Source organism: Humulus lupulus, chromosome 9 (assembly GCF_963169125.1).
Source record: "Humulus lupulus chromosome 9, drHumLupu1.1, whole genome shotgun sequence".
Taxonomy (NCBI): Eukaryota; Viridiplantae; Streptophyta; class Magnoliopsida; order Rosales; family Cannabaceae; genus Humulus; species Humulus lupulus.
Genome location: NC_084801.1, coordinates 183809528 through 183825252, shown reverse-complemented (window position 1 = coordinate 183825252; position 15725 = coordinate 183809528). Strand labels below are relative to the sequence as shown.

Here is a 15725-nt window from a genome sequence, read left to right as displayed (position 1 = left end):
GACAAGGCTAAATAATAATAATAATAATAATAAAGAGAATGCAATGTTGTTTATTTCAATATTTTATATTTTATCTGACTGTTTTGGGAAGTAAAGTCCAAGTCAGATGATAGGCTTTTGATCAGAAAGATTAGCAGATAATTATGTTGTTTTCCACAATATGGTATCCTTCTCTCCCTTGAAAAAAATTATGTATATAAAAATATAAATTTGAGAGCATATATATATATATATATATGTAGGGTAGTTTTCTTTTTTACTTAATGGTAAAACATATTCTTTGTATGGGTGTATGAGAGCGTTTTTACCGTAGTTTCTTTTCTTATTCGTGACAGCAGTGTTTATTATAATTATAGTGAATTTTCTGCAAGTTCCTAAGAAATTGTAAATAATTTTGAGTGTCCAAAACTGATGTGATAATTGGTTGTGGGTAATTGAATAAAATAGAATCAAAATAAATCAATTTTTATTATATTATTTTATTTGATTACATTTTAGAATATTTAAATGTCATTCCAACTGAATAATTTTTCTACTATTTTAGTATAATGACAATGAGAGGAAATACTATTCAAATGCAAGATTAAATTTTTTTTTTATTCATTTTAATTTTTATTCAATTTCTCATTCCTATTCTTACTTTTTCATTTTCATTCCCCTTCCACTAAAGTCACTCGAGTTTAGCCAACTACTTTTACACGCATATAAACAAAACAAATACACGTACAATAATTTATTTGAATTCTAATTTCGTGTCGGTAAATAATCACTATCGTAAAAAAATAGATAAAAAAAAAATTAGAGTAAAACAGCTCTCACATTCCCATTTAAAGAATGTATTGTACCAATAAGATAAAAAGTAATACTTTACTACCACACAACTTCCCCATAAATTTTATATAATACAAAAGGACAAAAGAAAAACAATAACCATAATATATACACAATAAAGAAACATTAGGGAAAAGTGCTCTTATTTTGAAGTTTCCTCTCAATTGGGGACCACAATCCCCATTTGCACCTAATAAGTAGAAAAATTGGGTCGTGGCAGATATTAGAAGTTGCTATATATTCATATATATATATATAAACATATCATATATATATATATCACTGAAGTATGCACTAATCACTATACACACAAACACAAACACACACTAGCTTAGCTATCATCAAACCAACCACTATCAATGGCTCACCCAAAGCCAACTCTCTTCTTCTCATTTTTCTTCCTATTCCTACTCTCTCACCAGATTCACGCCAGAGACAGCCAGTTCTTCAGCAAATTCACAAACGACAACAACAACCCAAAAGAAACGACAACAACAGTAGTCACTCCCAGAAACAACGACAACCAAAAGCAAGTCGATCAGCAGCAAGAGGAGCCCACTTTCATCCCAGACACACAGAACAACGGCTACGGCCTTTACGGCCACGAGTCCGGTCAGTTCTCACCTTCCGAGACATCTGTCAACGAAGAACACTTCACCACCACCAAGACCACAACCAACGGCGGCGGCGCAGCCCCTTACACAACCAACTCCGCAACCCCAGTCAGCACCTACGAGCCTTACACCACTCCCACTACTACTACTTATTACAAGCCGTACACCACACCGATCGGCCGCCCGTACAGGGCCGATGATCAGACCGAAGAAGAGAACGACAAATACGCTTACAACAATGCCCAGTTCTACAACAACAACAACAACGAGAACGAGAACGAGAACTATAACGCTAACAAGAGGAACACCAACAATGGAGGAGGAAACGACAGGTCGTACAACCCAGAGAGACAAGGCATGAGCGACACGAGGTTCATGGAAAATGGCAAGTACTTCTACGACCTTAACATGGAGAAGAATTACGACCCCAACTCGTACAGAAACTCCAGGGTTGTGGCGGAGCCGAGGAACAACTGGTACAACAATAGGGAAAACAAACACAACAACAACAACAACTACTACGGCCACAACAATAACAATCCAAACGACAGGTCGTACGAGACTAACAACAACTCCTTTGAAGGGTACCAGAACCAGAACCAGAACCAGAACCAGTTTGAGGACAACTATGATCAGGAGCCTTGATCTTCATCATCATCATCATTAGCTCAAAGCTATATATGAGAACAGATAATGATTTATTATAATGTTTGTTTTTCTCTATCTTTGTTAATTATTGATTATCATGATGTCACTCAGTCAAGGTGGAGGGTTTGATTTATTTTGATGAAAAAAAATTAATATTATTATTATGGTTTAATTAAGTTGGAAAAAGATATATATATATATGTAGGTTAATTTAAGGAGAGTTTTTGTATGTTATGTATTTTGTTTTTGGGGTCTTATTGTCCTTATTCCATACTTCTCATAATAATAAATGTGAAAGTAATATATGTTGCTTTAGTTTTTATTATTAATCAATTAAAGACAGTTCAATAAAGTGCCACCTATAAGTTTTTTTAAAGGAACAAGACAGTTATATATGTCTTGCTCCTACTTTCATAAATGTTACTTATTAAGCACCCCTTGTTGGGGCAGAAAGAGTCTCCAAAATTAAATTTAGAATATATATATATATATAAATATATATATTCCTAGGTGTCTTGGCAAAATAAACTACTGAGTTTTGATATTTTTTTTAAAATAACATTCGACACTCTAGACGGTTGGTCGAAATTTTAGACAAAGATACTAATTTAGAAAAAATTATCAAAATTATTAGGCCAGAGTGCAAAATAATTTCAAAAAAGAATTCATTTTCATCAATTATTTTATATTCATATTATGTGTTTAGTGTAATATAGCATATTAAGTTGAAATTTTTTAGTTCATTTATATTAGGAAAGAAGAAATAGATGAGTAGCTACCAGAAGAAAAGAAAAAAAAAATCAGCATAATCACTTTGGATAAAGCAAAAGAAAAAGAAGGCAATCATCTTGTTTTTTTTTTTCTTCCTTTCTTTCTTACTTTTTTTTTTTTTGGGTAATTTGGGGTGATGATTTAGTTGATACCTTATGGTAATAATATTGATCCTTACATTTGAAAGCCTAGTGAATATGGTCATGAAGTTATGAAATATATTAGTTGTATTCAAATTTGTAAGGGCTTTATTAGACAACTTGAGAGTAAGGGTTGAACTTTTCAAAAGTGATGATAGACCAAGCAAGAGCTATAATAATATTAGTTGGTGAACCACTGGCACCACATCTGACCCAAAAAATACTTCACACATTATAGTGATTAGTTGTAAGAATTAAAGGAAAATAGAGAGGTTAATTAATCGAGCGTTGCTTTTTGATATTTTAAAGTGTCCAACATCACATGATGTGATATATTATGATTGATTAGTGATACCCTATAATATTTATTGAATTTAAATAAGTATGACCTGATATTGGATTGCACCAATAACAGTATATCACCTACTTATGGTGTTGGGCATCGGTGAAAGAAATAGGGTAATTATCGAGTGTTGTTATTTGACAACTTAAGATGTCCAATACCACATGAGGTGACATTCTATGATTGGTTAGCGATATCTTATAATATTTATTAGATTTAAATAAATTTAACCTGATATTAAATTACTATAATAACAGTATATCACCCGCTTGTGTCGGGCACCGATGATGCCTCTTGGTTATTAGGATTCTAATTAATTGCATTATATTATTCTCCGTGATAGACGGATTGACCTCACAATAATATATAGTTTAATGTCTACTTCGTTGCGCTCAAGTCAATAGGTTGGGACTCTTGTTAATTTGACTACGATCGATGCTTGTGTATAATTAAATAGGTGAAAACCACTATACTACTGTAATGTACATATCAATGATCAATGATATATTACAAATTAATTATAATATGTATTCCATTTCCATACATTGAGATCCGTAAGATATATGTATATATATATATACATTGATATATATAGGGAGTTTCTTTGTTATGAGAGTGTTTCTATTTTTAATACTGTTGATGTAACAATTTCGTTAAATCTATTTTGGGAGGTACTTGGTATCAAACGATGATTCTCCGATCTCTTTCCAGCAGTGTAGTTGGCTCAAGTAATCGTTAAATTGTCTGGGTGCAAGAAAGACACTCCGATGCTTAAGTCAAGTCTCCGTTTTTTTTCTGTAGCAAAGTGATATTTATAAGACAAAATACTAAAGAGTTAGTTGTTCAATCTACTTCCTGATTAGTTACTAGAATAACTGAATTTCCTGCCAGAATGTCTATTGGCCCACCCGATTTGCAGAGAACAGAGATAAAGCTCGCCTCTGATCCATGGCTTCTGACCGCATCTTTTCTGTTTGGACCTAAACGCTCCGTTTCACTTGTTCCAAAAATAACAAAACATTTGGGCCGAATATTTTGAGTCCAACTGATACTCAGAGAAATTATAACTCATTTTTTATATGATAATGCATATGATAGTTATAGTAGACATCCTACTAATTATTTTCGAAAAAATTCTGAATAATTTAAAGTATAAAAATTAGAGTTTAAATAATCTATTTTACAAGCGTATAAAAAAAATCAAACATGCGTGCAACTGATTAATTGAACTATAATTTCGATACAGTAAATTATTCAAAATTTCTAAAAAATAAGTAAGATCGATATCTGTTATTACAATGTAGAATTTACAATTTCTCGGACCGAGGGCAATACTCCCATTTCTTATCAGTCACTAAAAACAGCATAGACCAAGTCACTATCTGCCTAAACTAATTGGAAGCATGGCACATTAATGCCTCTATTTATAGTATTAACTATCACATAATGCAACAAATTTGGGACCATAGAAAAGGGTGGGTACGTGGGAGCCACTGTCCAATGAAAATAAGGGAAATTCTATATCTAACTTAGTGACGTCTTTCAAGATATGGAGAATATATATCTAATTATCTCACGAAACATCAGTGCCATACTCTATGTGTGTATATATATATATATGCATATGCAGTACATTCATGATAAAAGTTTATGGAGTTGAGAGTAATTATTATTCCCCACACGTCGACTAACATCAAAATATAACATGTGTAATAAATTATATGATGAATGTTATTAAATTTTGGTTTGGTGATATGATGATAGGCATAGTAATAGTTTCAACTAAGAATATTAATTATCATAATTAAGTGTGTAGGGTTGTAAACCAACATCTATGTATGTTCTACCCAACATAGGGATCATAATTTTAGTTAAGTTTAAATTTAGTGAAAACAAATAGAAGGTATAACTCAGCTCAAAAACAATGCTAAGAAAACTGCTTTGAGATTTCTGAGGCGATCATGGGTAGTGGAGAACTAGAGTGTCATGGGAGAAGATTTTATTTCTTGACACCACCCCTCGAACGTTGCGGTACACAGAGTTTGCTCACAAGAAATTGAAATCTCGAGTGCGATAGATAGTACATAAGTATACTTGATCATGTTGTTAGAATGTGGAAAAGTAGAGGGTGTATAGTAAGAAGCATGAGGTTCCATCTTAAAATCAATTTGTGATAAGTGAAGTAACTCATGTTCTTATATGTATTGTTAAATGTACCCACACACTTTACATATGAGATATTTTCTCTAACTCATATGAGGATATGCATCTTATTTCAAGTTGTTTCAGCAGTACTCTCTGTCACGAACAAAATGGATGTCATCTAGCTCTATATGTTTTGTCCTAGCCTGGTCAACCGAATTAGAGACCAAAAAACTTGCCCTAATATTGTCACACCAAGTTATAGTGGTGTTTGCATCGAAATATTAAATTCACGAAGCAATGCTTGAATCCAAGAAATCTCAGCTATAACTTGAGTCAATGTCATGTACTCTGACTTTGTGCTTGTTATGGCAACACCAGATTGCTTCTTTGATGACCAAGATGTTAGGTGTCTCTTAAGTATACATTGGTGGAGGAGAGTGAACTTACACCCCTTGTCTAAAACTTACAATGTAAAGATCCAAAAAGTTCATGGAGAAAACAAGTGCAAACTGAAAAATGAAATCCAATATCTGACGAAATAAAGAACATCACTTTGGAACTTCAACGTCGGGGGAGAAAACACCATCAGCCTCATACACAAGGAGTATCACTCTCTAAATTCTCTATTTTCTAGCCTACCATTGATGCTTGAGGTTTTTTCTAAGAGGAAAGAGAATTGAGATTAAAAAGGCCTTTGAAATTCTCAAGACAATAGCACTTTCTTAATGAATTTATTGGAGAAAACTTACAATCTTTAAGTGCTAGAGAGAGTTGAAAAGTATGATCAAGGTTTTACAATTCTAAAGGACCCATTTTATAGTTTAGGCACCATCATTGGGACTAACTAATAGGATAGTACCATTTAAACACTCATTTTTTAAGCCAAAACTTACATTAATTTCTTAGTGTCAAGTGACATGTCGCTTGTTGTAGCTGTCGCTACCTAAGGTGTCTAAAATTGCCCTTAAACACCTCCAAGTGACTTCAAACTCTTAAGAGATGTTTAGATACTTCATTGTATCACTTTAGACTCAAAAATGTCAATTTAGATGTCTACAACAAAAACTCATATTTTTACTTCAACTTAAGTGAAATCGTTAAGTATTTTACACCACCTTTTGTAATACTACTTAACTATTATATTTAATCAATCTCAACACACACAATAAGTCATAATTGGTTAAATATTAGGTGTGTGTATTTTTCACAAAGTGGTGCAAACACTTAACGATTTCACATAATGGTAATGTGAAATTTGACTTTTTTGTATGCATTAAAAATTTTCTTATATCACAATTTTGTGAAATAACAATAGTCAAAATAATTCTAACGGGTAAATTACGACATAAATACATAATATTTTGGGTTTTTAATGATTTCATACCCAATCTTTTTTTTTTCTGTGGGAGAAATACCCAATGCCACAAATTTTGATTCTGTTACTACCGACCTCTGTTATCTCTATAATTCTATAAGTAATAAGAGTGAAATTTTATATTTATAGTAAAGTAATAATGAAATTAATAAATAAGGTTATTTAATCAAAGAGTTTAATTAATAATTAGGTTTACCAGAGCTTAGCATTGTAGGTCCATAGTCCCAAAATCGACTCTATACAACATTGTTTAAGGTAAGGATGTTATTGACAACTTAAAAGGAGAAAAGACTAATTTGTAATTTAAAAAAGAAAACCCTGAAAAATATAAAGATATTTTTCACTTTTCTTCTATGATTCTCTTAGCATTTTCCTTCTAAAACTCTCTTGATCACATGTGTTGAGTACATCAAGAGACAAAAAATTGTCATATACATCTTACGTGCCCAAACACGTTATTGTGTATTGAGGATTGACTTAAAAGATTATGGTGTGGATCTCATTGTCTGCCTGCATAGATTGGATGTTTATTATTATATATTAAAAGATATCGATGATACTTGATAGGCTAGAAAAAGTATTAGATCTGGATCTATCTTTTGTGTTTCATGATTTAATGTATAGACAAATATAATGATCTTGACCTAGTATTAAAAAACTTTTTTGCAATACACCTTTCTAGTGCACACTCTAATCTACACTTTTAAAACCAACACATATCCCATACAAATTCCACATATATTAATATGTTGGAATCCATGTAATAGATGGTTGGGCTTTGAATTGATTGGGCCTTTAAAATGGAATTGATTAGGCCTTGCTTTTTGGCATCTCATTTCACAATTTCATATTTACCATTTTTTAACCAAACCTGAAATTTTAACATATAAATAAATCAAACTAAATATTTTCAACTGCATTAAAATCATGTATGAAAATAAAAAACTTAGATTAAATTTATTTACTCAAATAATACTTAAAAATATGCAATTTTTACACACTAATAAATAGTCTCATAAACCATTTTAATAAATAATTTGATTTATTAATAATATAAAACACATTAATTATAATTTAGGTTCACCAGTAATTTAAAATTGATTTATAAAGTTTAATAAACCAAGGCCCAATGTGATTAGAAATTAAGGTCATTTACATATCAAACAAATATTAGATTAATAGAAAATACTTATTCTAAAATAGTTAGTGGGAGAAGAAATCATTATTGATTAACACGGTGAAATATGGGTCGAGCTTCGAGACGCTTAAGTTCATCCCTCTATGGATGGTTTATTTCTATGTTAATACTAAGGTTAATCTCCTTAATGGATAGGAGACGAGGTGAAATATTTCAAGACTGACCTACTCTACGACGACACTTTTGAGTTAGGTTATCAAATCTGAAATAATAGGTTATGCTCGTAAAGATGTAATTAAGTTTTCAAATATATTAATCCATCTTAACTGAATAAATAGTTGTTTGTATGTTAAAAGAGAAAATATGATATTTTAAGTTTACTTACAACATTTAGAATGTCTTAAAGTTACTTTGAAATTAATTTGACCTACCATGTACCAGCACATTATTTGTCAAATGAATTTATATTGGATTAGTAAAAGTTATTTATATTATGGTGGAAATTAGACCCGGTACTTATTTTAAATGATCCACTTTAATTTTTACCAATTATTTTTAACTCTTATTTTAGTACCAAAATTTTCAATTAATGTACATATTATACCTCTTCAATTACATGTTTTTTTTTCTCCTTAAACATGCTACAATTATAATACATTTCCAATTTAACTATAATATGACATATATAATACACATTACAATAACACTTAGAATCATGTGCTCAAATAAGAGTAATTTAGGAAGTCTTATGATAATAATGAGTAATGTTCAACTAAATATATTTATTGTCTAATTTCAGTTAACTACTCCTAAAAATAAGTAGTTCTCAACTCTTCTCTTATTTATGTCATAAATAAAGTAAAAAGAAAAAAAAGTGTAAAACGTCACTAATAAATAATACAACTTAAATATGTAAAAAAAAAAGTACGACTTCATTCTAAACTTAATTATTTATTTGAGTAAGAAAAAAATCATGTATTTGATTTTTTTTTTAAATATAAAAAAGATAGGATAAGTTCGAAAATAAGATAAATCGGGTAAGCACGAATTTAAAAAGAATAAAAACACAACACACAAAAAAATCCAACTTAAGCTTATAAATATTTAGAGATTTACAAAAATAATACTTAATTGTGCTAAAAAAAATTATACTTTTACGGTCAATTTTTTTTTCTTCAATTTTACGATTTTCAGAGATTTTTTTACATTATTACATTATTTATCTTTTTTCTTTCTTTGTTTAATTGTTATTATACATTTTGTTTTTCATGAGAACTTTATGTAATCATGAAAATTTGGAAATTGTATTTTTGAAAATTTGAGTATTTAAATTTTAAAAATTAAAAATAAATAAAAGAAATATGTATTTAATAAAAAACCCCAAATATTTATTATAGATTTTTTTTAAGATAAAAAATATATATATTTATTTCATATTTTAAAACTTTAATCTCTTACCCTATTCCAAAACCCCTCTTTTCTCTCTCTCTCTTCTCTCAGTCACGGCAGCCGCACCACTCCCAGCCACCCCCAAGCCCCTGCTCTCCGCCTCTGTTATGTTGCACCACCACCAGTCCCTCCTCCTCTCTCTCTCTCCCCCTCTGTAACGATCTGAGCCCAAGGTCAGTATACATTTTCTCTGTCACAATTTTTTTTGTTTCTTTTGTGGGTTTATTTCTTTCATGATGGTTTTGGCTTTGGGATACATTTGGTGTTCTTAACTTGTGATCTCATATTGTTTTTGGATTTTTGTACTGGAAGAAGATTACACTGCTCTTGTATTGTTCTCTAGTCCATGTTGCTCTGCTTGTTGTGGTATCCCTTGTGCTTTTAGCTTGCTCTGAGCTTATATAGATTCTCTGATATCATATACTATAACATTAAGGATCTCATTGTAATGTTTGTTAAACTTTTATTTTCCCTAATGATTGGTTAAGTATGTTTTCTACTCAGTTATATAATATAACCCCTTTAGTGGACTTTCATATTAGTTTTTAATATAAGTTCTGATGTAATTATCAACTTCTTAACCACTGGTGCGCTTGTTTATTTGCCTTTTCTTATCCAAGGATTTAGCTTTTAGAGTCTTCTCTTGTATTGTTCTTGTATGATATATAGGGCTTGCTTGTGAAGTTCTTTGGGTGCATGTGTATTTTTTTAGTGATCTCTTTCAGTAAGAGATTAAGAAATTTGTCATGGTTTATTATATTTTTAGCTGTGTATAAATATATATATATATTGTGTTTGTTTTACTGCAATTGTGTTGTGTATATGATAAATTTCTATGTTGTGTATTTTATATCAAGTTCTTTTCTTACACATTTTTCCAAATCTTGCTATGGTTGTTAGTTTGATTGATCTATCTGTTCATAACTATAATCATCAATTGTTAGTTTGATAAATTTCTATGTTGTGTATTTTATATCAAGTTCTTTTCTTACACATTTTTCCAAATCTTGCTATGGTTGTTAGTTTGATTGATCTATCTGTTCATAACTATAATCATCAATTTTTAGTTCATTATGCTCTGTCCTTTTAATCTATTGGTTTGATTCATAACAAAATTTTCAAAGGTGAGAACTTGGGAAGTTCATCTATTTTGCTTCTTTACGTTTTCAAAATTTTTAAAGTAAATTTGTTAATGATATTATGCGTTAGAGTCACACCTTTAAAAATATTTGTGCTTATTTGTGCTATAAATTAACTAATATGGTATTGATGGTGCCCTTCAAACCATAATTTTGTTGGTTTGTTATGTTAGTATTTGTTTTAACAAAGATTTACTTAACTTGTTATTGTGTTAATTTCTTTAGATTTGATTTTGTCATGAATGTGTACTAAGGATTTTTTTTAAGATTTTTTTTTACTGTATGCAGCATTTCTCTCTTTTTTTTACCCTATCAACTATTGATCCGACACTGATTGGTAAATTCAGCGATAACTTAGGTTAAAGTTTAGTGAAAATGGTGGTGAGGATTCGATTGGCTCGGTTCGGATGCAAGAACAAGCCATTTTATCGGGTCATGGCAGCAGATAGCAGGTCTCCTAGAGATGGCAAGCACCTCGAAGTTCTTGGCTATTACAATCCTTTGCCAGGTGCTTTTTTCATTTCAATTTTTGGGTTCTCAAATCCATTTTTTGATTTTTTTTTTTTAATTTTATGTTATTTTTGGGGAGAGATAGTTTCTTATACTTCCACACCTATGTTGAATATAGTTTTTTTTACAATTTCTTTTTATTAGTTGTGCGAAGTAGTAGTTTATATTGAAGGAAAAGAGTTTATTGATTTGTTTACTCACTTTTTTGCATTATCTCTGATTTTGTTTAGGCCAAGATGGTGGTAAACGGATGGGTATAAATTTCGAAAGAGTGAAGTAAGTATATTCTTCTATTTTGTAAGACTGTTATGCATACAAAATTCTCAATTGGTTTACTATTGCTTTTTCATTAGATTAACATCACTTAGGCTGTGGTTGGCACAACGTTTCAAAAGCCCTTTTATTTATTATTTAGTCATAAAAGCTATTTTAGTGGCTTTTGATTACTGAGTGGCATAAATATATAAAAGAGCTTACGAGAGAAATAAGCTCTTTTTGGGAAATATGCTATCATTAACTTTTTGGAATAGCACTTTTCCCCAAAGTCAAAGCCCGAAGTAAAATCGTTGCCAACTAGGGCTTTAATTCCACACAATATGCACACACACACAAAAAAAGAACTTTGATTCACCTTCATTGGTCAATCTATTTGTGGTGACAATGTGACATTAAAATAAGTACCTCATGTAACTCTTGGATTGAGATTTGTCACATTAACATGGTCTACAAGTGAGTTTTGAGGCAGGTTCATGCTAGCAATATTCTGAAACTATGTATATTAACATATGGGGATATATGGCTAGGATATTAGAAATTGTGTACATTTAACCCCTTTTGCTCATCATAACTATGATCACCAACACTATATGATTTGGTCAAGACATGCCAATAAAGACTATCGAAATCGCCCCAATTTGAAATTTGTTCTGTTACTGAATCGTGTTTTGTCATTTTCTCGTGCTGTTTGAATGTTGCAGGTACTGGCTGTCTGTTGGTGCTCAGCCTTCGGACCCTGCTCAACGCATTCTTTTTCGAGCAGGGTTATTACCGCCACCACCAATGGTGGCAATGGGACGTAAAGGTGGTCCAAGAGACACTCGCCCCGTAGATCCTTTGAGCGGGCGCTTTGCATCGCCAAAGGTTCCAGCCAATCCTGATCAATTAAAGGACGCCGAAAGCAATGAAAATGGTGGTAAAGATGGTGCTACTACACCGTGAACTCGCAGTTACGAGTTTCAAAGATATTTTTCTCTTTATTTTGTAGGAGTAATCTTATATTTGATCACAGAACCATGAAAAATAACTAACTAGCATTGCTTGGAGACTGCAGTGGCTTGTGACTACATATTAAGAGTTATCTTTTCTACATGTTGAACTTTTTGTTCGTTCCATCCAATTATGGTCGACCATCTTTCACATGCAGATTTGCATTGCTTGACAAATTGTCTTGTTTTGCACAAGTGTTCTAGGAAATAGTTTGTTATAATAATACTAATAATAATAACGCACTCTAGAATTTTGGAGTGATCGATTTATTCCCTAATTTTTGTAAGTAACAAAATTATATTTTAGTTTGACAAATTATGTAAATTTTATCCCTTCAAATTTCTTTACATTGAGTTGAAGTCTTAGTTAAATGGCCTAAACTCCAATTAATTATTTTTGAAAGTACATTTGAATAAAATTGTTAAATATTATTTTTCATTTTTCCAACCTACCATTAATTGTTTTTTGTGAGCTAAGTGTCACAAGACTTTTCTACAAAGGAAAGTTTTGAAGTGGTCTAGTATTGTCTAGAGAGAGCTAAAGTTGGATGAACTTAACTTGAGCCTATAAGACTCTAAAAAGTTCTAGAGTATGCTAGAATGTGCTTAAAGACACAAGAAATTTTTAGAATGTTTTAGAACATGCTAGATGGTGCGAGAAGAATGTGGAAGACTCTAGAATATTCTAGAGCATCTTAGAACTATCAAGAGAGAGCCAGACAACTTTAGAAAGATTAGACTTGGTTAGAAGGTGCTAAATCTTTGTAGATAATATAGAATATTATTGTAATATTCTATATACATTATAGAAAATCGATAGGACTTAGAAAAATGGCAAGATCCTAGCCACTCGTGAACATGAGGCTTAATTATAAATAGCTCATTGGGATTCATTTGTAGCTAATTTGGGAAACTTGTACAAAGCATTGAAGGCACAATTGCTAAAGCACCTGGACAGTGCTAAGTACCGCACAATTGCTACTTGAAGGCTAGGGACGTGACATACCGTGGCTAGGGACGTGACATACCGTTCTCTTTTCTCTTCTCTCCTTTTTAACGATCTTCCCATTGAGCTATGACGCTGCTCAAACTAGATGTAGGATCAATTTATTAGTTCATTAATTGGAGCTAGTCAAGAATATTGTTTTACCCTTCTAATTACCTCTTGTTTCTTAGTACCATTAATTCACTAGTAAAGAGTTCATTTATAATCATATTATAAGTCTGAGTTCAATAACTATTCATTTTTATAATTAATCCTTAAGAGAACCAATATTCAATCGGTTAGAAAGCTTGGATTTCAATCTTGTAAGATCATGTCCCAACCATTCTTACTATTGATCCTTATTATTTTAAGAGAGCTTAGTGAGTGAATCAAAAGACCTAATAGACATGAATATGAGTTGATGACTACTCATGATTTAGACTGATCTACGTATAATCATTATTTTGATATAAATTAAATCTTTATGGCAAAAAGTGTGTTTATAAAGAAATTAATTCATAACGGTTCAGTCGTATATAATATGATTATATAAAGTACATTTACTAAAATGTTTATCCACGTCAGCAATCTGGATTTAGATCACATGCATTAAAAAATTCTTAGTAAAACGTACTAGCAACCATTGATTAAAGACTTCATACTTTAAAATGCTGTTGACAATTTTATTCATTATTTATGATCTTAATCATTTCGTACTCATACAAGATCACATTCTCATTAATAAATATGGAATTTTCTGATCTTTTTAATAATTATTCAATAATAATTTAAACAATCAATTATAAAAAAAATGTAATTTTATTTAATTCCAAACAAAAATGCCTTATTACATGTTTTTAGGGCACCAACCCTAATATTGTGAAATAGACTGTTTGAATCATGATTTCGACAACCTAAATCATCAAGAATTTTCTAAAAATTTGTGGGAGATCCCCTATAACTACATTGTACACTGTCATATATATATATATATATATATTTGAATTGGATTACAACTTATCTAAGTGCCAAAAATTGAAAAAGTTGCTATCAGTAGGTCCAAAATAGGGTTCCCAATGTAGAAGCTCCATATAATATATTTATAAAGAGCTTTTTTTGGTAGGGTGTCACTTTTGCCCTATCACTAGGGGTGTCTCTGTTTTTGGTATCTGAAGAAATTACAACTCAATTATATATATTATGGTATACATTATAGTTATAGCATACATCCCATCAGTTTTAAGGAAATTCTGAATAATGTATAGTGTCAAAACCAAAGTTCAAATAGTCTGTTACACTCATGCTTGTTTTTAGGGTTTAGGGGCAAAATAGAAACAGACACATATGTAACTGCCTATTTGGACCCTGATTTAAGCAACTTAAACTATTCAAAATTTCTCGAAAATTGGTGAGATGTCTACTATAACTATAATGCACACAATCATATAAAAAAAATTATTATAATAATTTCTCCACATCCCAAATATAAAAACACCCTACTAGTAGAACAAAAGTGATACCCTACCGAAAAAATTTTCAATTGATCATGAAATTCTCTTGAGTTGAATCGTCTCCCCCAAACTATGGTTTTCAATAACCTAATTTTGTAGTAGTGCCAAAGGATGCCACCACCACACAATTGATGCCGTGTAAAGAAAGATTTTTATGAAAGAGAGATAAAGAGAAAGAGGAGTGTCGGTATCTTAGGTTACGCTATAATGACCAAAACAAGGCTTTTCTGAGTGACTAATTTCTTTACCAATACATTATATCACTCCTTTTTCTTGGTCCTACTTCACCTCATTAACCCATTATTTCATATTATTTGTATAACATCTTCATTCAAATCATTTTCTCTCTCTCAAATTCATGGTAATATATAAGTGACATTAATTGATATATACATAGAGAATTGCTAAGGAACACTACTGGTGTCCAATACCATAAGTAGATGGCATATCGCTATTAGTACAATTTAATATTAGGTCCCACTTATTTGAATTTAATAAGTATTATGTGATATCGTTAACCAATCATGAAGTATCACTTTATGTGGTGTTGGACAACTTAAGATGTCAAATAACAACACTCGTACGTAACATATGTAACAATAATTCACTTCACTTCAATATATAACATATATGTCAAATCATGCCACATGCAACTAATCTCCCAGCAAAATTATTTGAAAAATATTTGGATAATCAGTGACCCATCTGGAATAAAATTTTCTCCAAGAGGGCTAAATATTTTTGTATAAAAATTGTGAACTTTACAATGTATATATATATATATATATATGTCATTTTAAAAGAAATTAGAAAAAAATAAATTAAGGGGCTATTGTTCCAAACTCTTTAATTTTCTCTTAA

At 30.9% G+C, this 15725-nt stretch overlaps 2 protein-coding genes across 4 annotated transcripts; both read left to right on the top strand.

Moving 5' to 3' along the window:
• Positions 1-1103: 1103 nt before the first annotated feature.
• On the top strand, positions 1104-2418 carry LOC133801547 (protein E6). Its single transcript, XM_062239792.1, has one exon. It carries the CDS (start codon positions 1191-1193, stop codon positions 2088-2090), a length of 900 nt encoding a protein of 299 aa, XP_062095776.1. The 5' UTR covers positions 1104-1190; the 3' UTR covers positions 2091-2418.
• A 7044-nt stretch (positions 2419-9462) lies between these two features.
• Positions 9463-12646, top strand: LOC133801546 (small ribosomal subunit protein bS16m/bS16c). 3 transcript variants are annotated; one of them, XM_062239791.1, is made up of 4 exons: positions 9463-9627; positions 10952-11101; positions 11334-11379; positions 12081-12646. In XM_062239791.1, exons 2-4 carry the CDS (start codon positions 10969-10971, stop codon positions 12319-12321), a joined length of 420 nt encoding a protein of 139 aa, XP_062095775.1. In that variant the 5' UTR covers positions 9463-9627; positions 10952-10968; the 3' UTR covers positions 12322-12646. The 3 variants fall into 3 exon arrangements, with proteins under 3 accessions (XP_062095775.1, XP_062095773.1, XP_062095774.1); XM_062239789.1 differs by having other exon boundaries at positions 10941-11101; XM_062239790.1 differs by having other exon boundaries at positions 10882-11101.
• The last annotated feature ends 3079 nt before the right edge of the window (positions 12647-15725 follow it).

What these genes read in the sequence shown, in the direction of transcription:
- LOC133801547 (XM_062239792.1), top strand. Translation starts at nt 1,191, where the DNA reads ATGGCTCACCCAAAGCCAACTCTCTTCTTCTCATTTTTCTTCCTATTC.
- LOC133801546 (XM_062239791.1), top strand. Translation starts at nt 10,969, where the DNA reads ATGGTGGTGAGGATTCGATTGGCTCGGTTCGGATGCAAGAACAAGCCA. An exon ending in CTATTACAATCCTTTGCCAG is followed by an intron (nt 11,102 to 11,333) that starts GTGCTTTTTTCA and finishes GATTTTGTTTAG; the next exon opens with GCCAAGATGGTGGTAAACGG. An exon ending in ATAAATTTCGAAAGAGTGAA is followed by an intron (nt 11,380 to 12,080) that starts GTAAGTATATTC and finishes TGAATGTTGCAG; the next exon opens with GTACTGGCTGTCTGTTGGTG.